The sequence below is a fragment of the Pongo abelii genome, chromosome 10 (genome assembly GCF_028885655.2).
Source record: "Pongo abelii isolate AG06213 chromosome 10, NHGRI_mPonAbe1-v2.0_pri, whole genome shotgun sequence".
NCBI classification, from domain to species: Eukaryota; Metazoa; Chordata; class Mammalia; order Primates; family Hominidae; genus Pongo; species Pongo abelii.
In genome coordinates this window covers 105,347,012-105,373,388 of record NC_071995.2, presented here as the reverse complement: position 1 = coordinate 105,373,388, position 26,377 = coordinate 105,347,012, and the positions used below count along the sequence as shown (strand labels likewise).

Below are 26,377 nucleotides of genomic sequence, written 5' to 3'. Positions count from 1 at the left end.
TAACCAAAATTGCCTCCTACAGAAAACGTTAAGTCAAATACTTTGCAAAGCAGAGAGGGGATGAAAAATTTTCCATTAGTACTTGATCTCTCATGTCTAGCCAAATGGGATCCCAGCACTTGAGTGTCCCTTCTCTGTGGGGACCCAAGCAGGATATGTTTGTGACTACTAACTGCACCTCCAATAAAAATTCATTTGGCCTATGTTTTTCTTTTCTTTTTTCTTTTTTTTTTTTTGAGACAGAGTCTCGCTCTGTCACCCAGGCTGGAGTGCAGTGGTGCAATCTCAGCTCACTGAACCTCCACGCCTCCCGGGTTCAAGCGATTCTCCTGCCTCAGCCTCCCAAGTAGCTGGGATTACAGGCATGTGCCACCACACCCAGCTAATGTTTGTATTTTTAGTAGAGATGGCATTTCATCATGTTGGTCAGGCTGGTCTCGAACTCCTGACCTCATGATCTGCCCACCTTGGCCTCCCAAAGTGCTGGGATTACAGGCATGAGCCACCACGCCTGGCCTTGGCCTGTGTTTTTCTTAATCAATAAATGGTAGTCTCAAAGAACTGTATTTTTAAAAAGGTAAATTCAGTGCTTCAGTTGACACTGAATGTAAAACGAAGACCAGAACTTTTTATTAACTCAAAATGGGCTTAATATTAGCAATGTTTTCAATTAAGACTAACAAGGGATTGGAGGCTGCATTTTGTTTAGATTTTAGCTATAATCTATTGAGCACTGGCTATATGCCAGGCACTTTGCAAAGGACTTTGCATGCCTTAATTTGTAAAATAACCAATAATGGAAATTATTACAGTCTTTCTACACATGAGAGACTGGAGGCAAGAAAGCTCAAATAATTTGTTTAAGGTCATATAGCTGTTTAGGGGAAGAACAGGTTCTTGAACACAGACAGGTCTTTTTGACTATGAAGCCACAGTGCTATCCTACTGAAAACACTGCAAGATAGTCTTATAAACTTTGATCTTATCAGAATCATTTTTAAAGTTTAATAAAAATACAGACTCCTGGGCCCTCTCTCAGGACCTACTGATTTAGAACATCTGGGAATGGAGCCCAGGAATCAGCACTGAATCAAGCACCACAGGGGTAATTCTAAAGCACATCAGTTTGAGATCTCTGGTACTGAGTGCTTGACACATATTATCTTATTTAATCTCACAAAATCCCCATAAAACTAGAATTAATTATTATCCCCATTTTTATAGATAAGGAAACTAAGGCCCAGAGAATTTAAGTCATGCACCCAAGATCACCCAGTGAGTAAGGAGCAGAGGCAGGATTTGAACCTCCCAAGTGCTTTGAACCACTAAGCCAGTGATTCTCAAACCTTACTACTAATAAGAATCACTTACAAAACATATTAAAATATCCCTGGTAGTCTAGTGGTTAGGAATAAAAGAAGAGAAAAAAACACATTAAAATAGAGACTCCTGGGCCCCGCCCCACCCTTAAAGATTCCTATTTAGTAGGTCTAGAGTCGATTTTCACAGTCCCATGGCAATACAAATGTTAGGTCATCCGTGGACCTCGCTTTCAGAAACACCACACAACATATTAACTACTTTTCTCTACCCATGGAGATACGATGAAAGTCACAAAATCATACAGATGAGAAGACATTTTGAATTACGGGAAGCGCTTTCGCGAGGAGGGAAGAGATGAGCACGTCAAAACCTTCCCTATCCCCAACCCTCCTTTATTCCTGATACCATTCCGTGATATTTCTGCTTAGTGGGCATCTCGAATCTATATGAATGCCTTCTGGGATGAAAAATTCAGACCCTCCGAAGGCAGCCCAGTTCATTTTGCCAGTATGGTTATCAGAAAATTCTTCTTTGTGCTGAGCGAAGTCTGCCTTCTGTGCCTTCCGTGTCTTCTACTACTTCCCAACTGTCATAACTGCCTTCCCACCTGGAAGTCACTCCGTGGGTGGGGGAGGAGCGTGGTTCCGGTGGCTTCCAGTGGGGTGACAGTTATGACACACCACCCTAACCTTAAAAAGTTCACCTTTATAACTTCTTAAGAGCCAGATCATCTAATATGTTCAGACCAGACCACTTCTTGACTATTCAGAGATCACGTAGCTAAAATCAACAACCACAGTGAAGCTAGTACTCTGATCTTGAGTTCTTCTATTTCAGTTCTGTAGGGCACAACAACACATTCCTCACCAGCCACCCCCAGATTTCTTTTTTGTTTTTTTAATTTCTTCTAAAAAAAGGCAGGGGATACATGTGCAGAATGTGCTTTTTTTTGAGACAGTTCTCACTCTGTCACCCTGGCTGTAGTGCAGTGGTGCAATCTTGGCTCACTGAAACCTCTGCCTTTCGGCTTCAAGCGATTCTCCTGCCTCAGCCTCCCGAGTAGCTGGGACTAAAGGGATGTGCCACCATGCCCGGCTAATTTTTGTATTTTTTGTAGAGATGGGGTTTCACCATGTTGGCCAGGCTGATCTTGAACTCCTGACCTCAAGTGATCCACCGGCCTCAGCCTCCCAAAGTGCTGGGATTACAGGCGTGAGCCACTGCACCTGGCCCACCCCCCAGATTTCTTCTGTCATTGTCAATTTGCCAAGGGAGTTTCTCTGTAAAGCCATGATGCAGGTTGGAGACAAGAGCTTCTTACTGCCTTTCAATTGGTCGAAGGTGTGACCAAATTTGAAGTATCCTTATGGAAGAGGATACAATAAAATTGATTATACAGAATTTTTAAAGAAGATATTTTGCCAACCTCGAGGTTAAAGAAAAAGAAAAACAGAACAAAAACAGACTCTCCCATGTGGACAGAAGGAAATTTTCTCTGTTTATGCAGGATGGGAAACCTTTCTGCTCTCTCTTTACTATGTGTCTTTACTATTTCTACTCTTCTTAGAAATGAGCAACAAGGTATCGGAGCCACTGATTCCTCAAAGACCACGAGCAGGAGAAAAATAATTTCTTTTCGTTTATTCCATATCCTTCTATCCATCCACTCTTCTGTTTGACCAACATTTTGAATTGCCTACTATGTGTTTACCAGCAAACAAGGAAGAATCTGGCTTTTGTAATCTATAACGTACCAAGGCTGAAACCTTACTTTTAAACAAATACCAGAATTTTAAAATTATAACTGAGGTTTTTTTGTTTTTTGGGTTTTTTTTGTTTTGTTTTTTGTTTTTCAGAATAGTCATCTTGGAAAATTATTAGTAATTTATTCCAAGAGGTCCTTTGTTCAACAGTCTTCTGGAAATCCGTTTAGAGATTGGATCAAGAGCTTCTGAGCTATACCAAAAAAATTAGTCTCATTATTTTCAGAATACCAAAAAAGGATTTTTCCCAGTTTGATCATCCATTTTCTTTCCCTACCTTGGCTCCAAAATCAAACCCACCCTTGGAGGATGGGAATGTGCTGCCCAGGGTTGAGAGGAGCTGGTGAGGGACAGGGGTTTGGCCCAGGGTGAGAGCACTGGACATGCTTTTGACACATCCTTCAAGACAAGTCTTAAAAGTCCTATATGGTTGCCTTTCTAAAAAGTTACAGTGTTTTATAGGTCACTATGTGCTGACCTGCTCAGCGTGGTCAAAATGCTTAGAAATACTGCATAATAAGGCACCCTCTAGTGGAGTCACCTTGTACATTAGCATAATAAGGGTTCTGAGAAGTCTTGCAGTAAAGGAAACTGTTTAAACTTAGTGTTAACCAAACTTATAGGGCCTGCTGCTCTTCTTCGTGGAACACCTATTATCGTCCAACAATTTTTGAAACATCCTTAGAGGCAAGTCCTATAAATCCAGATTTTAATGAAGATCGAGCAGTACAGGAAGAGATTCCCTTCCCACTGACTGACATCTAGCAGACAAGTGTCTGCATAGCCTTCTGCACTCCCCTGGTCTTTACTTAAATGTAACCCCCTCTGAAAGACCTTCCCTGGCCATTCCTCTTTTGTTGCTCTCTGCTACAACTTTGTCACAATCTGATTCTCTGTTTTGTCTGTTTCCCACCAGAATGTATGCTCCATGAGGACAGAAACTGATTTGCTCCTGTGTTCCCAGTACCTAGCACCACATATGTGCCACACAGAAAGTATAAAGCATGAGTTGGTTGGTTGCTTGATGAAACTGTTGAATGGGAAGCCGTGAGCCCTCATGGACCATGGTACAGCTGGATCTTTCTGCCCCATCTCCCATGCAGGGAATAGTACAGTTTTGCTTCTCTGGTCTACTGGATACTATCAGAGCAGAGTTTGCTCAGCAAAACAGTCCAGATAACCTGGTGATCATCCAAGAGGCCACAAGGCAATCCTTTCAATGATGCCCAAGACTATTTTACAAGATATGCCTAAAAGCAGGGTGGTACAAAATCAGATTCCTTAAAGCAGCAGAGCCAACTCGTCTTGGGCTTCTGGACAACCTCTCTTTCAGGAGTCCTGAGAGAGGGGCCCTGGCTGTCATAAAGCTCCTCCATATTCCCTCTAGGCACAGACTTCTGCCAGGCCTGCAGACAGAGCTCAGGATAAAGAGCCAAAGGTGTGGTCTGTCTCAAGGCCCATAGATGTGCGCTCTGCAGGTGGAATGGCCATCCGGTGCTTACTTTGACTGTCCTCGGGTCCCGAGTCTTCTGGTGGTTAACTGAGGAAACTGCTGCCTTATGATCTGTAAGTCAACACAAGAATCAGTTACCCATTGGGAAGAGCTGGGAGCACAGTGACTGAGTTTTACAAATAGCCATCTACAGAAGGGAGGAAAACATAGGTCCTTGGTTTCAATGACTTAATAGGAGTCTGTGAGGACCCTGGAGAAGACTACTGGTGTCAGAGTTGGGAGTGCTTGGATGGTTGTGGGGCTCTGGATACTAAGGGGGTCTCACTTGGCCACTCTGTGCTTCACCCCGTCCTACTCACAAAGGAAGGAGAGTTCTGGTTGGTCCAGAACGTGACTCTCCGCTGTTTAAAACCCTCCAGTGGTTTCCATGGCACGTGGAACCTAAACCCACCCTTAGCCTCTGTAACTCATCCTGCTTACCTTCTGGCCTTCCTGTCTTACAATTCTGACCTTTACTCACCAGATCCCAGCCACATTGGCTTTTTATTGTTTTCTCTATTACTGAAACACACCAGCGTTGCTCCTCATGGGGGGGCCTTTGTACTGCACCCAGGAGTGGAATTTCACTCAGCTCTTCACAAGACTGCCTCCTCTTTAACCATTCAGGCGTCTGGACAATGTCCTTCTGCCCTGAGGCCTTCTCGGACCAGCCAGTGTGGAGTAGCACAAGGGTCACATGGCCCTGCTTTGTCTTCTTATCACTTAGCATTATCTGAAGTTATTTTGTTCACTTACTCTCTGGGTGCTTAGTTTATGTCTCCTCCTGCTTGAACACACGCTCCATGAGAGCAAGGACCTCATACAGGGTTTGGCACATGCAAAGACCTCAATCCACATTTGCTGAATGAAGGAATGTAAGCCTAGGGGTATCTTTTTTCTGTCTGCTGAGCAGAGGATGATAATTGCTGTTGCCCAGGACAACCACACCAATTCACAAGAAATCCGTGAAGAGAGAGCATCTCTCAAGGTGAAAACATAACCATGGGGCCCCTTTCCTTGGGGTTTACAGAGATGATGTTTGTGGAGAGGCATGACAGGGCAGGGGTTATGTGCAAGAACTCTGGAACTCGACTACCTGAATTGAATGCAAGCTCAGGCATTGGTTAGGCTGGATGCCCTTGGGCAAGTTATTTAGTATCCGCATGACTCAGTTTCCCCATTTGTAAAACAGGAGTGATAATAACCTCTAGAGTTATTGTGAAATTTAAAAAAGTGAATGTATGTAAATAGCTGGCAGTAGTGCCTGGCAGTTAGTAAGTACTTAATAAATGTTACCCATTATTACCACTGATTGTCCTGATGACCCTTTTACTTCCAGGGATTTTTTTTAGTATAACCAAGACTCCCTTCCCTCCTGGTACAGCATTGAGCAGGCATGCGTGGTCAGAGAGAGTAAGCCTTCATGAGAAGAGATGCTGTTGCTGATTTCTTATTGGTAGGGCATAAACCTTGAGTGCTTTCTCTAGGGATGGGGATGAATCTCTATTCATCTATTCACCCCTATTTTATCCACACCAATACTCTCATTGATTGATTTACTCATTCACTCAACAAATATGGACTGTGACTTTCTTAGCTGTTTGAACTGGGACATACTATTTAACCTCTCTGTGCCTGAATTTCCTCCTGTGGCATTTGAGGACTAAGGGGTTGTGTAGTCTTCCCTTAATTGGAGGACTAGGTGTTGGTGATCTCAACTAAATGGCATCAGTGGGATGGACAGAAGTGCACAAATTAGTGAGAAATTGAGAACCTTGAAGACTGACCATTTCTCTACACTGGGGAGCTGACCACCTCCAGTGTAGAGAATGGATGCGACAGTATTTCGGCATCTGAAAATCGTTGACAAAAAGATGCACCTCACAAGAATGTTTAGAGAATCTAATGCGATAGCATCATGAAACCACTTTTGGAAGTAAAAAAGGCTTGTAAAATACCATCTCATGGTGATAATACTGAACAAAATGATGCAACAATTCTCTGAATTCTTTAAGGGTACCACTTTGTAGGCAATAAATCCCATCCCTTTAACCCTGACTCTTGTAAACTGAGGATCCAAGCTTTTCACTTTATGTCCCTCTCAAATTGTTGTGACCTGAGTAAAAGGCAGTGATTCAAGATGGGGTCAGTAACAGTGCTCTTTAAACACTTTGTCTAGCAGTGCAGCCTAAGACTGCATCCAGGTTTAGTGGCCTCATCACCTTGGATTTATATTAACCTGTGGCCAAGCCCTTCAGACTTTCATCATATGAATGGCTTCAGAGCCAGGATTTGAAGCAGCTGTTCACAAAGGCACACTACTTGACAGACATAGACATGCTAATAGAGATAGAAAGAAAACAAGGGAAGCATAAAAATTGAGCCAGGGGATTTTTCACATTGGTTAAAAGTGGGTTCTGAGTTTCCTAACCACCCAAGCAAAGAAGATAATACAATAGAGTTCCAAGAATCCCAGTATCAATATAAGTGCATACTAGTTGCTTAGAAAGAGCAGAAATTTTCCTATGTTTAGGTCTGGAAAATTTCTCCTATACAAATGGACACAACAGTAAAGTATCATGTTTTTTGTTTTTTTGTTTTTCTGAGACAGAGCCCCCACTCTGTTGCCCAGGCTGGAGTGCAGTGGCACGGCTCGGCTCACTGCAACCTCCACCTTCTGGGTTCAAGTGATTCTCCTGCCTCAGCCTACCGAGTAGCTGGGACTACAGGCGCACACCAACACGACTGGATAATTGTATTTTTAGTAGAGACAGGGTTTCGCCATGTTGGCCAGGCTGGTCTCAAACTCCTGACCTCAAGTGATCCACCCACCTCAACCTCTCAAAGTGCTGGGATTACAGGTGTGAGCCACTGCACTTGGCCAGTAAGGCACCATGTTTAACCCTCTGTTATTCACAGACATTTTGGAAAGGATAATATTCAGTGCTGTCAAGGCTGTAGTAAAACTGGAATACTCAGATGGCTGATGATATCATTTATTAGCACAACCCTTCCCCAAAGCATTTTTAAAATACATACGAAGCCATAAAGTACTTATATTTTTGATCTATTAATTCCAAGGAAATAATCTAAAATCAGGAAAAGCTAAATGTAAGTCTACTAATGAGAGTGAAAAATTTGAAACAACATAAATGTCTAATGATAGGAAACTGTCTAAAAACCTGATAGTATACATACACCTGGTAGAAATTATGAAATAGCCATTAAAAATGATGGTAACAAAAACTATGTCACAACACAGAAAATGCTTATAATGATAAATGAAATAGCAGATCTCAATCTGTGTTTATGTTATAGTTATATAACAGAGAATTGTTTGTAAAAATATAGGAATAAACAGGTAATGTGGTAAAATGAAAATGGATATTCGTTAGGGCACTGGGATTGTGGGTAGAACAAAAAGGGTTTGTATATTTATGTACTAAATCAACTTTTTGTTTTTTGCAAATAGAAAAGGATTGCCTTATTGAAATAACTGAAAGTTCAAGATAATCTTGGAAGAAGCACCTAAAATCTACCAGAATGTTATAGGGTTGTTATTTTTCTTTCTTTCTTTCCTTTTTTAAAAACATAAATCATTTCCTATTTTCTATAAACAATATGTAGATAATTAAGGAAAGCAGCATTGTTTTGTTTGGTTGCTAAGTCTTATGATTACTTGATTTAAGAGACTGGGCTAAGTTCTGAAATCTTTCTAAGTGTTTATCCAAATGGTATCCTACATAACATCTATAAAGCAACACAGGCCAAGCCCTTGATGCCTGGCCCTAGGTGAAGGTACCAGGGGTTGCCGACTGTGTTCTAGAGATGTGCCAGAAGGCCCCTGGGAAATGACTGGCCTTCTGGAGCCATTTGTTCTACCTCTGTGAGGCAAAAACATGTACAATCAGTGTGTTTGTAATTCTATGCACTGTGATCTTGAGGAATTATCAAGCCATAGCATAGGGCCTGGGAATTCATGGATCAATTTAATCTATGACTCCTTTCATTCCTGATGGTTTTTACTTATTCTTTTTGAATAATGTATAGATCAATACATGCAGTTTTAGCATCTATGTGACCAGCATCAATCTCCGCTGAGTTACCTAAGACAGAACAGGAGAGTCCTCCCTGACTTCTCTCTTCCTAACACCACACAACCCCGGGTCCTACTGGTTCTGCCTTCAGGACATCTCCTGAACCTAGCCCCTTCTCTCTTTCTGCCCTTAACCCCACTACCGCACTAGTCCACTGTGATCTCTTACTGCCTGGACCACAGAAACATTCTTCTAACTGGTTTCCCTGCCACCAGTCTTGTTGCCTCACCAATGGAATTTGTTTTTTTAATTTTTTTGAGACAGGGTCTCGCTCTGTTGACCAGGCTGGAGTAGTGGTGCAATCCTAGCTCACTGCAGCCTTGAATTCCTGGGCTCAAGAGATCCATCCTCCTGCCTTGGCCTCCAGAGAAGCTAGGACTACAGGTACATGCACCACACCCAGCCTCAGCGGCAGGATCTTTCTAAAATGCCAATATGATCATTTCACTTCCTCATTGAAAATGCTGGATGTCTTCTCGCTGCCTACTCTGAATAAAAATCCAGGCTCCTCAGGCTGGTCCATGAGGCCCTCTGTGATCGACTCCCACCCAGCTGCCCAGCCTAAAATCCAGCCACTCCCCAGAGCTCCAGGCTCATTTGCTCCCACATCCACAATGCTGTTCCCTGTGGCTGGAATGCCAAGGCCACACTGTTTCCACTCACCCCCTAGGAACTCCTAGCTTTCTCTGAGCCTCTCCCACTTGCCCTGTGACCCTTCCCATGCAGGCTTAGCTGCCTCCTTTCTCTGTTTTCCTAGTGAATTGGGAAACAGTGGTATACAGTGGTTAGGCACACAGGCTTCGGAGTCAGGCTCATCCGGGTTCCAGTCCTGACCCAGGCACTGTGCTAACCACTTTAGATGTATTATCTCAGTTAATCATCACAACAATCAAGTGCCAGGTTCCACTGATATTCCCTCAGTATAGATGAGTAAAGTGAGGTCTAGGGAGGCTAAGCAACCTGCACAAAGCCACAGAGCTCAGATGCAGACCTACAATTTGAATGCATCCAGTCCAACTTAACACTCTACCACCGCAATGTTAGTGCCTCTAGATGAATGAGAATGTCTCGAAGCCTCTCATTCCTTCCTTTAACAGTAACCTTTATTTCTTTTATGTCATATTCCTGCATTTACACATTGGGTGTGTTTGAGGAATGAAATGATTTCTTGTTCTCATCAACTCTTCAGTGAAGATTTCTCTTCTATTCTCCTCACGTTGACCCTCTTGGAAATGTTCTGGTGGCCTCTGCTATGAACAGGATCTGAGGGCCCTGCACCCAATAGGTTAGGGAAGGTGAGAAGCAGCTGAGGGGATGGTGACATCAGCAGACAGCCCTGTGTCTCCTCCTGGATGAAATTTCCCTGCACCCACTCAAGTGGCAATCTGGCAGTGAAACGCTCCTGCTTAATAAAATGCTAATCAAAAATCATTATTTGCATAATTGAGGTCCCCAAGTAAGTTTACTGAAGGAATGATGCAGATCATTACCTGTCTACCTAGAGGCCTCTGGCAGTTCTCCATGGTCACCTGACTTAGCAGAGGTTCTTTTGATTGAAATTCAGACACCAGTCTTTGCTTCCATCTTTTCTCTCTAAATTTCCTTCCATGAACTCGAGGTTCTGTCCAAGTCAGACTACTTGGTGTTGCACTATTCCCTGAATGCTTCCCAGGTCCATACCTCTGCACCTTCTACCCTCAACTCTCTCTCCCTCCTCACTACCTGTGCCCTCAGAGCCCATCCAGCCAGCCAGCATGCACTCCGCTGCTCTGTGAGCCTTTCCCCATTACCTGACCACACCAGAGCTCGCCTTTCCCCAAACCATGATTACCTTGTATGTGCCACAACCTGTGACCAAGTTCTACCCTCTATCTTCATATTCCTGATTCTACCCATATCCTCCCGTCTCTACACATCCCAGGACCATGGTTTTGCACCTGGAGTGCTGCAATAGTCTCATTGGCCCTGCTTCCTGTCATGCCCCATCATGACCACTTCTCCGTGAAGCCTCTAGACAGAATCCAGACCCACTAGGTCCTGCCTAATTGGCCCTGCCTTTGTTCCAGCTTACCTCTCCCCGTCCTCTCCCAATTCCTGTGCTCCGGCCATATGGAATGGAACTTCTTCCAAGTTTCATGAACACACTGTGTTCTGTCTTACTCTGGCCCTTCCCACAGGATGTTCTCATTGTCCAGAGCCCTCTCTTCACACCCCTTTTCTGCCTAATGTCTACTCATCCTCATATCTCAGCTTGTACCTTATTTCCTCCTAGAAACTTTCCCTGGATCACTTGTTGGGTGACCATAGTTATGTGATCCATAGAATCTTTTTTTAAAATCAAAGTTGACAAATAAAATTGTGTTTATTTGTGGTGTACAATATGATGTTCTGAAATATGTATACATGTGGAATGGCTAAATTGAGTTAATTCACATATGCATTACCTCCCATAGTTGTTATTTTTTGTGGTGAGAACACTTAAAATATACCCTCTTAGCAATTTTCTTTTCTTCTTGTTTCTTTTTTCTTCTTTTTGAGACAGAGTCTCACTCGTCGCCCAGGCTGGAGTGCAGTGGCACCATCTCAGCTCACTGAAACCTCTGCCTCCTGGGTTCAAGTGATTCTTGTGCCTCAGCCTCCTGAGTGGCTGCGATTACAGGCATGCACCACCATGCCCAGCTAATTTTTGTATTTTTAGTAGAGATGGGGTTTTGCCATGTTGGCCAGGCTGGTCTCAAGCTCCTGGCCTCAAGTGATCCACCCACCTCTGCCTCCCAAAGTGCTGGGATTACAGGCCTGAACTATGGTGCCTGGCCAGTAATTTTCAAGAATACATTGTTATTAACTATAGTTACCATGCTGTGCAATAGACCTCTTGAACTTGTTCTTCCTGCCTAATTGAAAGTTTGTATTCTTTGACCAAATTTCTCCAACTCCGCCAACCCCATAGAATCTTTATAAATAATCAGTGTTCTACTTAGCTCAATAAAGTCCTTACCTAGGCCTGTAAGACTCCACACAAACTGGATCTCCAGCCTTATTTTCCCCACGTTCAACAAGCTGCAGCCTCAATAACCATAATAGGTTGACTAATGGTACAAAGCTTGGATTCATTCACCAGCAGATATCCACTGAGCTTATGCTATAGGCTGGACATTTTGCTAGGCACTGAGGAACACACTGAGCAAAACAGAAACAGCCTCTGTTCAAGAAGCTTACATTCTAGTGTGAGAAGACCAAAAATAAATGAAAAAGTCAATGTATCTTCTATCAGGTGAGTGCTCCAGAGGGGAACACAAAAGCAGGGCGAGGGGAATAAAGAAAATGGAGGTGGGGGCCGGGCACGGTGGTTCATGCCTATAATCCCAGCACTTTGGGAGGGTGAGGCGGGCGGATCACGAAGGTCAGGAGTTCGAGACCAGCCTGGACAACATGGTGAAACGCCATCTCTACTAAAAATACACAAATTAGTTGGGCATGGTGGCGCATGCCTGTAATCCCAGCTACTCAGGAGGCTGAGGCAGGAGAATTACTTGAACCCAGGAGGCAGAGGTTGCAGTGAGCCGAGATCACACTGTTGCACTCCAGCCTGAGTGACACAGCAAGACTCTGCCTTGGAAAAAAAAAAAAAAAAAGAAAGAAAGAAAGAAAGAAAATGGAGGTGGGGGTGTTATTTTGTTTAGGGCGATTAGGACTCTGTGATCATGTGGCATCCGAGTAGTGACCTAAAGGAAGTGAGAGAATGAACTTTGTGGATATCTGGGGGAAGGAAACTGCAAGAAGGAATAGCCCATGGAAAGGCCCTGGGTGGGAGCTTGTCTCATTTGTTTCAGGAAGAATGAGGAGGCCCATGTGGCTGGAGCAGAGCCAGTGGGCGAGGGAGTGGCAGGAGGAGAGGTCTGGGGGCTGGAGGGGTTTGCGGGGCCTTGCAGGCCTTTGTAAGCATGTCTGCTTTTACTCTTAGTGAGATGGGAAGACTTCACAGGGCTTTAAGGAGGGGAGTGGGGAACAAAACCTGACTTACCATGCAAAAGGGTCACCCTGGCTGCTGTGTGGAGAACTGACTTAGGGGAAAGGGTGGAAGCAGGGAAACCAGTTGGAAGGCTACTGCAGTAGTCCAGGTGGGAGAGAAGGTGGCTCGGTGCATTAATTCATTGACTCATTGAATGAAAGAATGAAAGAATCATTCCTCTTTGATTGGCCATTGAAGTTGTCTCCAGCATTGTGTTAATGCAAATAATGCTATAAGCAATATCTTTGTGTGTCATGATTTTTGTTTTTTATTGTGGATACTTTGTTTTGGGATTTCCTCCTCGTAATAGTTTCTCAAAGGTGGAGCTGCTTTATCCAAGGGGAGACACATTTCAATGTTCTTAAAACACACTTTTATAAAGTATAGGACGGCATTAACACTTTATAAAAATGTGCTAAATTGAAAAGTCACAAAAGACCTTTTGCTCTTTCTTCCATTTGAGCATCAAGTTCTTCATCTATAAAGTGGGGATCGTAACACTCACTCAGCTTATCTCACAGGCTCGTAGCAGGATCAGAGAGGCTAGAGACAGGGTACCCAGGCTTGCCGCCTGGGACTTCACCAGCCGGAAGTGGGACAAGATTGGAGGGCAAGAGCTCAACCTCAACAGGCTTTCACAGCCCGCTGGCTGGAGGGGAGCCAGGAGTGACCAGCTGCCAGGGAGGGGCCGGAGCACGGGGTCCATATCTATTAACACTCCTCTCTGCCTCTCTAGTGACTCGTCCTCTAGTTATCATTATTTTCTAGCCCTTTCTCTTCACTGATGGAGTTAGCCCTCTAAACTTCCGTCCTTCATGGATTTGCAGACGCTCCTCATTCAATCTAGTTTTTGGGCTTTTGTGGAATATTATGCTTTCCCAAGGAACATATTAATGTGGTTGGAATATTTAGTTCTGTTTGTGAAAATTCTTTTACCTAAAAGTATCTAATGGCCAAATCTTCTCCTTCTCCTCCTCCGAAGAGAGAAAAAGGCAATCTCAAGTAAAGAAATCAGAGGAAAGGGAGTTTGCTGTGAGTAGGGGATGGGGGATGGGTGGAAGCGCTGCTGTATCACATCACATTCTGCCCAAATGCAGGTCAAGACTTTTCCCACTCTGAGCAAAGAAAGGGCTGCTGCAGATAGCACCTCCTCCTTGCAGCTGCAACAAAAACCTGTGGGAAGGAGGTTTGGCTTTTTTTTTTTTTTTTTTTAAGTGTTTCTTATGGGCTGCAAATTACAAATTATTCTTCTCTCCTTTCACCAAATAATCAACTGGTCCCTGAATCTGAAAGCCCAGCACAATTTAGTTCGAGTCTCAAAATGCAGGGTCGGTTCAGCCCCGCTCAGGCTGCTCAGCTTTTAATTTCTGGAGCAAGACTCAGCAAACAGTAAAACACTTTTGTGGAGCTGTGAAAGTTGAGCTTCGCTGTTTGATAAATGAGCAGACAGGCAGGCAGCCCCTCTTTCTTTTTTTGTATGGATTCAATGAAGCCTGCCTAAAGAACGCCACATGCTGTTCTAGCTACTGATCTAACATTCCGCAACATCCCAGCCTTCCAAATTCCCTTTAATTACTCATGAATCCCACCCTTCTCTCTTTCAGCCTGGGCAGACAGAGCTGGGGGCTCCACGGGGATAGGGGTGGGAAGCAGAGAAGCTCTGGAGAACTACTCTCTCTGGAGCTGTTGGAATTCTTCTTTAGGTGGTGGTGGCCATGTCACTCATCTCCCCTGTCCGTTCTCCTCCCCATACACCACACTCCAGTTAAAGGTAACCCAGCATGCAGGATACCCTTACATCATTTTGTGGGTGCAATTTTTTTTTAAAGAAACATGAGTTTTAAGCAAGAATTTCCAAGATGACATGTTCAAACAATTGCCCTCCTAATTTAAGATGAGGAAGGGAAAGAGTGAAAAGGGGAGCTGTCAGCCACTGAGCATCACTAAGCACCATGCCCTAAATGAGGTGGTTTTATACTCGGTAGTACATTTTGTCTTAGAAAACAACACTGAAGGCTGGGTGCAGTGGCTCACGCCTGTAATCCTAGCACTTTCGGAGGCCGAGGTGGGCAGATTGCCTGAGCTCAGGAGTTCGAGACCTGCCTGGGCAACACAGTGAAACCCCGTCTCTACTAAAATACAAAAAACTAGTCGGGCGTGGTGGCATACACCTGTAGTCCCAGCTACTCAGGAGGCTGAGGCAGGAGAATCGCTTGAACGTGGGAGGCGGAAGTTGCAGTGAGCCAAGATCATGCCACTGCACTCCAGCCTGGGTGACAGAGCAAGACTTCATCTCCAGAAAAAAGAAAGAAAAGAAAAGAAAGAAGGAAAACAACACTGGAAGAGAATATGATGATCTCACTTTACAAATGAGGAACTGGGATCTAGGGTGATTCAAGGCTGCCTCCATTCACAGTCTCTGGCCAGTGGAAGAAACAGGAATCTGATTCTCCTACCTGTCATCTTCTTTACTATGGCTGACACACACCCACACACGCCAGAGCCGGCACAGTGTCCCCTCATTGTGAATGATAATCCCCGCCCCACTGCCTCTCTTGGTGTTGCCTCAAGAGACACCCCCAGAGCCACCCAGGAAGGCCATTCAGTCTCATCACTCTACATAATACAGCCTTCAGTTTTGACCCCAAATAATATGATCTTGATCAGTTTGGTCTCCAAACTTAGTCATCGGGCCTTTGTTTCCAAAAATTCCACCCACCCTCAGTAGGTAAAGATTTGCCATCAACAAGAAGTGATCTAAAAGAAATTCTAATGCAATGGAATCAGTAGACGTCCTTCCACACATTGAAGGAGATAAACTCATGTAGAATAGAGTCAAGTATGCTGAACATAGTTTAAAAATGAGAGTTGTGGGTCTTATTTCAGGGGTCATTTTAGGTGTGGGAAAAGAAGGGCTTTTCAAGAAGCAAGAAATTAGAAATTTAATACAATGACAAGTTCCTGTTTTATAACCATGTATTGTGGAAATCTTGTGGCATATTTTTAAAATCACACATAAGAAACAATTCTTTGAACAAGAGAGAGAAATGATTAGGGAAAGAAGTTGCTTAAAGGGAACTAATTGTCACAAATTTAACTCTGAAAGCAGGATATTCACTTTCTTTCTTTTGACAATAAACCTAGTCTATTTTTCAGAAAAGAAAAAATAATTAAAGCTGGTGATATGAATGGGGACTGTAAAACACTCTATCTCAATGCTTCCATCTTAAAATGAGTGTTTGCTGGGGTCATTTTACTATACTGATAATAACTCTTACCTACTCAACAATTTTTATGACATTTCCTGGGTGCCAGGAACTGGGGAATGAAAGGGCTAGAGAATGCTACAAGTTTCACAGGAAATTCCCTAAGAGAAATTGCAAAATTCCTACAAGAAATTCATACTGAGTGCAATGAGACAGAAGTGGAATTTCAAATCATGCCTATGGATTGATGAATTCCTTGAAAAGCCCCAGGGCTGAAAAGGTAACAGTGAATCTGTTGCCCCTTGAGGGGTACCACGGATGGCAATAACAAGAATGCCAAAAATCCATATGTGAACCCCTCATTGTCCTCAGGGTGACTGGATAATGTGTCACGTGTACATGAGAGAAGGCAGTCATCACACACTGATTTAGCTAGAATGAGGTGAGTTACATAAGATACAGGTTAAGTCAAAAATGGAATAATTCTGAAGATGATAATAAGAGAAGGTGAGGGTGGTGATGGCAGCATGTGTGTGATGTAGGACAATTTTAGAACAATTGTTCTCAAAATTGTTCAGAAAGAAAAGCACCTAGAAAGGCTGGAACACTGATATGTTAGTGATCATGAAATATTGCTATAATAAACTGAAGTCATAACTAACAAGCATTGAGTGTTTATAATGATCAGGCTCTGTGCTAAGTAGCCCTTTTACAGTCATTATCACAACAATTCTCCAGGTGATTGATTGCTATCAATATTCCATTTTACAGATGAGGAAACTGAGGCCGAGAGCTGTTAGGAAGTTATCTGAGCTCACACAGCTGCTAAGTGGTACAACCAGGATTCAAATTCAAACCCAAACAGTTTGACTTCAGAGTTTTACATGGCACTACACACACACACACACACACACACACACACACACACACCCCTAAAAAAAAACCTGGTGTGAAATCAGACATTCTGTCATGGGCACCCCATAGCAGATTCAAAAATATTAAGAAAAATATATGCAAGAATTAAAAGTAGAAGGAAAGTCTGTCTATGTAAGTATTTTTTTTTCCTTTGATAACTGGAAAAAGACCATCTTTGAAGGATCCTAAAGATGCCTCAGGAGTGCCCTCATCTTCTGCTGTGTCAGTTCAGGGATGTGCAAGTGACCCCAGGTCAGAGTAGGAGGAGGGTGGGCAGACTGGTGGGGCTAGAAGAAGAGGGCCACTGTGTAAATGAGGGGGTCTCTGTTCTCCTCTCCAATGCAGGTAAGTGCAGCTGATGAAGCACAGGTCCCCAGAACACACTTGGCTTTTTTCCCTGTTGCCCAAGGATGGTCAGCAAGGAGAAAGGAGCCAAAATATTCAAGGATGAGCCACCCACAACCCAAACTGCCAATTACCCATGTCCTCACTGGAAAAATGCAGGATATAAATAAATTTAATTCATACGAGCACATCTGTCACCCCAGCTTCCCTTTCTCCAGTCTCTCTACCTCTTACTGGTGTCTCTTCCACACTCTCAGCCCCACCACTGGATCCAGTGTGGGGGAGGGGGAGACCTGCCACCAAATGTAGGAACTGGGGAAAACCACTCAGTCCTTCTGAGCTTTAACTTCCACATCTGGAAAGTGAAGGGATTACATCAACTGATCTCTGAGTCTCCTTAATAGATTAAACGCACACATACTGAAGTGTTAGTAAGTGATAAGTATTAATGAATGATCTTATCCTGTTCTAGTTGCATTTTTACAGACTTAAATGAGTGGAATTGAAGAATTTAAGACATCATTAAGACTTTATTTCAGAAGGTATATTTTTGAGGCCAAATGGCCTCTCCACATATTCAAATTACACTGTATCACAACTATCTAGTGCCTATCCATAAGCCAGCCTTTTCCTGAAAAGTTCAGCAAATTACTGACCATGAATCATGTCATACTCCACAGTCTTAAGTGATCACATTGTACCATCCATGTTACTTCCCATGAGCTCATAATTTGAGAGAATAACCTATACTCTTCCAGGATCCTGAGTTCCATTTCATAGTTGTAGCATATACAAGGATGCATGGATGTGTGAAACACCCTTATGTGGATAAAATGGCTAGTTGCCTACTCCTTCCCCACTAAACCCTAATTATTTTTTCTTTTTTTCCCTTCATCCTTAGTCCAAGGTAAATAAATCCTAATTATTTATTTAAGTTTAAAAAAATTTTTTAAGAGGGGCTCTCACTGTGTTGCCCAGGCTGAACTCGAACTCAGGGGCTCAAGCTATCCTCTCATCTCAGCCTCCTGCCTGAGTAGCTGGGACTATAAGCCTGCACCATTGCACCTGGCTCAAACCATAGTTTTTATTCCAGGATAGAGTGGACCACATTTTCTTGCCTCCCTGATAGCCAAAGGCAGCCAATGAGATGTAAGGGAAAATCACTGGGCTAGGCTCTGGGAAAGAGTCTAAAGAGGGCTGACTGAACTGGGAGCTTTGACCTTTCTTCCCTTATCCAATTTTTTTCTACTTCTTTCCTGGAAGATAGTCTTTAGAGTCTAGCAGTCATTTTGGACCATGAGGTGATATAGAAACTGGAAGCCATCTGCTAGAAAGGGCAGAGCACAAAGACAGAAAGAACCTGGGTCTCCGATGCTCTTATGGAGCTGCCCAACTTCGGCTGGGTTACCTTCCTCTAGACTTAGTTTATGTAAGAAAAGTAAGACCACTAATTTATTTAAGCCACTATTGAGGGATGGGGAGGGACATCTTTCCCCACAGCCCCAATTTTTGTAATAACTCAGAGACCTTCTCGTTTCCACCCAGGATCTACTTTATAGAGAATGCTCCAGTGTTTAGCTCCTTTGCATTGATCAGAAATCCAATATTGACAACACAGGCCCTGGAGTCAACTACCTCATCTTTAAATGGGAATAAAAACAGCATTTTTGACTTCCAGTTTCTGGTTTTCTGTATATAAGAAGCTTTGAAGTCACCATTCTATCCTAACGAGTAAAAAGCAAAACAAACTGAAAAATCAACAATTCTTCTTGGGTCCTTAAGAGAGGGGAGGACACAGAACAAACTGCTGCCCCCAAGATTGGAGAGATGGGCAAATACAGGGATTCGTGGCTCCCTGGAGCAGAGACTCAGGAGTGGGAACTGCCTCAGGACCCAGTGCTGTGGTAGGAACACCTGAATTGTAATTGACAAGTTGTGAAGGCTTAATGCAGACAAGGCTGAGAGTTAAAAAATAACTCTAGGGAGGCCGAATCATAGGGGAACCCACACAATATTGAGAGAGGTACCTCTAGGACCTTGACCAGGTTCCCACAGTAAATATCAGAGCAAAAGTCCCTCATGCTTCTGGCAGGGGAAGGAGTAAAGGAACCATTTTGAAATACGCCGGAGCACTCTGTTCTTCTTAACAAGGCCTGCTTTCAGGAGAAGCTAGTTAACCAGAGCCTAATCTGCTGGGGTATTATCAGAACCTAACTGACTTGGGAGAAGGGAAATACCCAACTCCAGTCAGCTCTAGCCTTCCATGCGGAGAAGGGAAATAACCCAACACCAGTCCCCTCTAACCTTCCATGTGGAAGAAGGGAAATATCCAATTCTAACCAACTTTAGCCATCCTATGACATCTAAGAGGGGAGGGAAAAAATGGAGAAACACTTGTAGTAAAGTTCACAGTCCAGAGGCATAGGCTTACTAAAGGATTGAGACCTAATCACAGGACAATAGATTGCTTCCCCCCCACAACACGCCTTACCACCATATGACTAAAGGTGATTTACAGCAATTCCTTTTTTACCTGGCACATCATGTTCGGCCACCAAGAAAGAATTACAAGGCATGCTAAAACACAATTTAAAGAAACAGCAAGCCTCAGAACCAGACAAGGCAAGAATGTCAGAATTATCGGACCAGGAATTTAAAACAACTGTGATCAATTTGCTAAGGGCTCTAACTGATAGATTAGACAGCCTGCAAGAACAGATGGACCATGTGAGCAGAGATAGAAATCCTAAGAAAGAACCAAAAAGAAATGCTAAAGATCAAAAACACTGTAACAGAGATGAAGAGTGACTTGATGGATTTGCAGGTGACTAGACACAGCTGAAGACTCTCTGAGCTTGCGTAGATATCAACAGAAACTTCAAAAACTAAACAGTGAAGAGAACAAAGACTGAAAAACAGAATAGAACATCCAAGGACTAGGGGGCAATTACAAAAGATGTAAATACACATAATAAGAATATCAGAAAGAGAAAAAAAGAGAGAAAAGAAGCAAAGAAATATGTGAAAAAAAATGACTGAGAATTTCCCCAAATTAATGTCAGACACCAAATCACAGATTCAGAAAGCTAAGAGAACACCAAGCAGGATAAATGTCAAATAACAAACAACAAAAAGCCAAACCACAGGAAAACAACATCAAGGTATATCATTTTCAAACTATAGAAAATCAAAGATAATGAAAAACATAATGAAAAAAGCCAGAGAGAAAAACAACCCATGTTACCTATACAGGACAAAGACAAGACTATCTTCTGACTTCTGCTTGGAAATCATGTAAACAAGAAGAGGGTGAAATGAAATATTTAAAGTGTTGAGAGGAAAAAACCTACCAACCTAAGTTTCTGTACACTGAGAAATTATCCTTCAAAACTGAAGTAGTAGTAGAGACTATCTCAGACAAACAAAAATTAAGGGAATTTGTTTTTAGTAAACCTGACTTGCAAGAAATGTTAAAAGAAATTCTTTAGGGAGAAGGAAATTGATATAGGTCAGAAACTCAGATTTACACAAAGAAAGGAAGAGGACTGAAGAAGGAATAAGTGAAGTAAAATAAAAACTTATTTTTCTTGTTTTTTAATTGATCTAACAGATGCCAGTTTCTTCAAAATAATGATGGCAACAAAGTATTTGGTTATATGTGTATATCAATTAAAACACATACATAAGTATGTGTGCATGTGTTTTTTTTACAGAGGGCACCAAAGTTATGATTTTCTTATTATAAGGTGCTCGCCCTTCTTGTGAAGTGGTATAGCATTATTTAAAAGTGGGCTTGAATTAGTTGTAAATATATATTGCAAATTCTAGGATGGCCACTTAAAAGGTTTTTTTATGTTAAAGTATAACATATGCTAATAAAGGAGAAAAATGGAATGATATGAAATGCTCAATTAAAACTGCAAAGGGCAGCAGAAGAGTGGAAGACAAAAATAGTAACAACTAACAAGGGCAACAAATAGAAAACAGTAACAAATATGGTAAATATTATCCAATTTTATCAATAATTACTTTGAAGATCATGGTCTAAATGCATCAATTAAAAGACAAAGATTGCCTAAGCAGTTCAAAAAATAAGACCCAACTATATGTTGTCTATAAGAAACCCACTGTAAATATAAAGATCCATGTAGATTAAAAGTAAATGGATGGAGAAAAATATTCTATGATAATACTAATCAAAAGAAACAGGAATAACTATATTAATTTCATATGGAGCATACTTCAAAGCAAAGAAAGTTATCAAGGATAAAGAAGGGCATTATATAATTATAAAGGTATCAATCTCCAAGAAGACACAATGATTCTTAATATACATGTGCCTAACAAGACAACATCAAACTATATGATGCCAAAACTAATAGAACTGCAAGGAAAAATTGATGAATCCAGTATCATTGTTGGAAACTTCACTACTCCTCTATCAGAAATGGAAATCAGTAAGGCAGAAGATCAGTAAGGACATGAATCAATTAAATATAATTGACATTAATAGACTACTTCATCCAAAAATAGCAGAATATATAGTCTCAAACTTACATGGCACATTCATCAAGATAGATCACATTCTGGGTCATAAAACACAAAAATTATATAATGTCTGCTCTCAGGCCACAGTAGAATTAAGCTATCATTCAATAACAGAAAGATAACTAGAAAATCCTTGAATGTGTGGAAATAAAACAACAATTCTACATAACTCATGGAGCAAAGAAGAAATCTCAGAGAAATAAAAATATTTGAACCAAATGAAAATGCAAATGCAACATTAAAATTTGTGAGATGAAGTGAAAGCAGTGAGTAGAGGAAAATTTATCACACTGAATGCATATATTGGAAAAGATATAAAATCAATAATCTAACTTTCCACCTTAGGAAACTGGAAAAAGAAGAGTGAATTTAATCTGAAGTAAGAAGAAGATATAGTAAGAATTAGAGCAGAAATCAATGAAATTGAAAACAGGAAATCAATAAAGAAAATCAATAAAACCAAAAGCCAGTTCTTTGAAAAGATCAATAAAATTGATAAGCCTCTAGCAAGCATAACAAAGAAAAAAGAGAGCAGACCCAAATTAGTAATATTAGTATTGAAAGAGGAGACACCACTACAGATCTTATAAACATTGTAAGGATAATAAAGGAATACTATAAATAACTCTATGCCCACAGGTTCGATAATCTAGATGAAATTGACTAGTTTCTTGAAAGATTTAATTTGTCAAAACTCACACAAAAAGAAACAGACAGAATAGGTCTATATCTATTAAGTATATTGAATCAATAATTAATAACCTTCCAAAACAGAAAGCACCAGGTTCAGATGGGTGCACTGGTAAATTCTACCAAACATTTATAGAAGAAATTTTGTCAATTCTTTACAATCTCTTTCAGAGGACAGAAGCAGAGGGACTACTTCCTAACTCTTTCTATGAGGTCAGCTGTTACCTAGTACCAAAATCAGATAAAAGGCATTAAAAACAGTTACAGACCAATTTCCCATAAACATAGATGCAAAAACTCTTAACAGAATATTTGCAAATTGAATCCAATGATGTATAAAAGTAATTATACACCATAACCAAGTGGGATTTATCCCAGATATGCAAGGCTGGTTTGATATTCAAAAATCAATTAATGTAATCTATCACATCAACAAGCTAAAAAATTATATGATCATATCAACAGATGTACAAAAAGTATTTGGCAAATTGCAACACCCACTCACGATTTGAAAAAAAAAAAAAAAACCCTTTCTGCAAACTAGGAATAAAGGGTAATTTCTTCAATTTGATAAAGAATAGCTACAAAAAACTTACAGCTAACATTATACTTAATGGTAAGAAACTCAAAGTTTTCCCACTATGATCAGGACCAAGCCAAGGATGTCTCACCACTCCTTTTCAACATCATACTGCATTAGCCAATGCAATAAGACAAGAAAAGGAAATAAAATGCATGTAGATTGAGAAGGCAGAAATAAAACTCTTTGTTCAAAGATGACATAATTGTCCAAGTAGAAAATCCAAGAGATTCTACAAAAGAAAAAAAAATCTCCTGGAACTAATAAGCAAGGTTGTAAGATACAAGGCTCATATACAGAAGTCAATCACTTTCCTATATACCAGTAATAAACAAGTGGTATTTGACATTGAAAACACAATACTATTTATGTTAGCATCCCCCTAAAATGACATACTTATGTAGAAATCTAACAAGCTATGTATAAGAGCTATACGAGGAAAACCACAAAATTCTGATGAATTAAATCAAAGAAGAACTAGATAAAAATAGAGATTCCATATTCATGGATAGGAAGATGCAATATTGCCAATATGTCAGTTATTCCCATCTTGATCAATAGATTCAATACAATCTCAATCAGAATCCCAGCAAGTTATTTTCTGGCTATCAATAAATTGATTCTAATGTTTCTATGGAAAGGCCAAAGACCCAGAATAGTCAGCCCAATATTGAAGAAGAACAAAATTGGTGGATTGATTCTACCCATATTCAAGATGTACAATAAAGCTACTGTAATCAAGACAGTATGGTATTGGGAAAAGAATAGACAAATAGAACAACAAAACACAATAGACAGTCCAGAAACAGACCCACATAAATATAGTCAACTGATCTTTGACAAAGGATCAAAGGCAATAAATGAAGCAAAGATAATCTTTTAAACAAAATGGTGCTGGAACAACTGAATATACACATGCAAAAAAAGTGAATCTAGATACAGACCTTATACCCATCACAAAAATTAACTCAAAATGGATCACAGATCTAAGTAAAACACAAAACTGTAAAACACCTAGAAGACAACATAGAAGGAAACTTAGATGACCTTGGGTATGATGATGACTTTTTAGATAAAACACCAAAGGCACAATCCGTGAAAGAGATCATTGATAAGCTGGATTTCATTAAAATTAAAATTTTATGCTCTGTGAAAGACAATGTCAAGAGAATGAGAAGATAAGCCACAGGCTGGGAGAAAATATTTGCAAAAGGCACATCTAATAAAGGATTGTTGCTCAAAAGATACAAATAACTCTTTAAAAACAATAAGAAAACAAACAACCCAATTAAAAGATGGACCAAAGACCTTACTTAACAAACACCTCACCAAAGAGATATACAAATTGCAAATAAGCATATGAAAAGATGCTCCACATCACATGTCATCAGGGAAATGCAAATTAAAACAGCAATGACATACCACTACATACCTATTAGAATGGCCAAAACCTGGAACACTGACAACACCAAATGCTGGTGAGGATGTAGAGCAACAGGAACTCTCATTTATTGCTGTGGGAATGCAAAATGGTACAGCCACTTTGGAAGACAGTTTGGCAGTTTATTACAAAACTAAATAAACTCTTACCATACAATCTAGCAATTGCACTCCTTGGTATTTACCCAAAGGAGTTGAAAACTTATGTCCACACAAAAACCTGCACATGCATATTTATAGCAGCTGTATTCATAATTGCCAAAGTGGGAAGAAACCAAAATATCCTTCAGTAAGTAGGTGGATAAATAAACCTTGGTACATCCAGACAATGAAATATTATTCAGCACTAAAAAGAAATGTGCTGTCAAGCCACAAAAGACATGGAGGAAACCTAAATGCATATTATGAATGGAAAGAGGCCAATCTGAAAAGGCTACATACTGTACGATTCCAACTATATGACATTCTAGAGAAGGCAAAACTGGAGACAGTAAAAAGATCAGTAGTTACCAGGGGTTAGGGGACAGGGAGAGAGGACTAGGCAGAGAACAGGGGATTTTTAGGGCAGTGAAAATACTCTGCATGATACCAAAACAATGGATACATGTCATTATACATTTGTCCAAACTCACAGTATGTGAGTGAATTCACCAATGTGAGTGAATTCACCAAGAGTGAATTCTAATATAAACTATGGACTTTGGGTGATGATGTGTCAATGTAGGTTCATCAGTTGTAACAAATGTACTACTCTGGTGAGAGATGTTGTTAATGGGGGAGGCTGGGCAAGTGTAGGGACAGGGGTATATGAGAAATCTCTGTACAATTTATTCTTTGCTGTCAAACTAAAATTTCTCTTTTAAAAAGTTTTAAACGCACAAACAAAAAACCCAGATCACAGCATCTCATTCACAGAGTATGCAAGGATTAAATGAGATAATCCATGAAAAGGGCTTGCCCAGCAACTGGCATAGAGTCAGTGTTAGCTATTTTATGATTTCTAGTTGAAAAGTGTTTTGGGCTAATACGGTAAGATCCTCATATGCTTGTAGACTAACTTCCCCATTTGATAGGTGGAGGAAGTGAGGTTCAGAGAGGGAAAAGGACCTGCCCATCATCACATGGTGAGTAAGGGTGATAGATCCTCAAGTTCAGGGCTCAAAACCTGACATTATTGGAAATTCCTGGGCTACTGCACATGGTGGGCCCTCAATAAGTGTGAGTTGAAGAAGACATTCTTTCACTTTGTGGCCTCTACTGAAGCAGTCCCCAGCCTGTTTGGTACCAGGGACTGGTTTCATGGAAGACAATTTTCCCTTGGACAGGTTGAAGGAATGGTTTCAGGATGAAACTGTTCTACCTCAGATCATCAGGCATTAGATTTTCATAAGGAACACACAACCTAGATCCCTCACAAGCACAGTTCACAATAGGGTTCTCACTCCTATGAAAATCTAATGCCACCACTGATGACAGGAGGTGGAGCTCAGGAGGTAATGCTCGCTCACTCACCCACCCACTCACCTCCTGCTGTGTGGCCCAGTTCCTAACAGACCACAGACCAGTACCAGTCCACAGACCAGGGATTGAGGACCTCTGCTCTACTGAAATGCAGCTCACAAATGCTTGGAAAGCAACTCATTTGTAGGCTAGAGATGTTCTCTTTTCTCAAAAATCTGAGGCTCAGTTGTTCTTTCTGAAAAGGCTTAGCTTGTTGGCCAAATGCAGTGATGCTCCATCTTTGTGTGGGTAGAGTTTTTGTTTTAAAGTTTCTGAAAGACAAGTGGTCAAGCAGGAGAAGGAGGTTTCTGGTGAAATTAAAACACCCACTTTAGCTTCCATGGACCTTCCAGGGTTGTGGGCTGAGGGAGGGGGATGCTCAGTGCCTGGAGCTTTTCCACAACCAGCCTGGTTCTCAGGCTGCCCCTCACCCCTACAAGGAGGAAGCATCCCTCTAATCCTGTGC

The 26,377-nt window shown here is 41.3% G+C and overlaps 1 protein-coding gene across 10 annotated transcripts in view; it reads right to left on the bottom strand.

Moving 5' to 3' along the window:
• The window catches only part of RFX4 (regulatory factor X4), a 178,211-nt gene that overhangs the window by 74,517 nt on the left and 77,317 nt on the right, over positions 1-26,377 (bottom strand). For 4 of the 10 annotated variants that reach the window (XM_002823686.5, XM_002823685.4, XM_054527587.2 and 1 more), the window contains one exon: positions 4,589-4,650. The exons of 4 other annotated variants lie outside the window; for them this stretch is intronic. In XM_002823686.5, the coding sequence (XP_002823732.1) occupies positions 4,589-4,650 (62 nt within the window). 2 more of the 10 variants (XM_009248185.4, XM_054527594.2) reach the window with 1 other exon arrangement.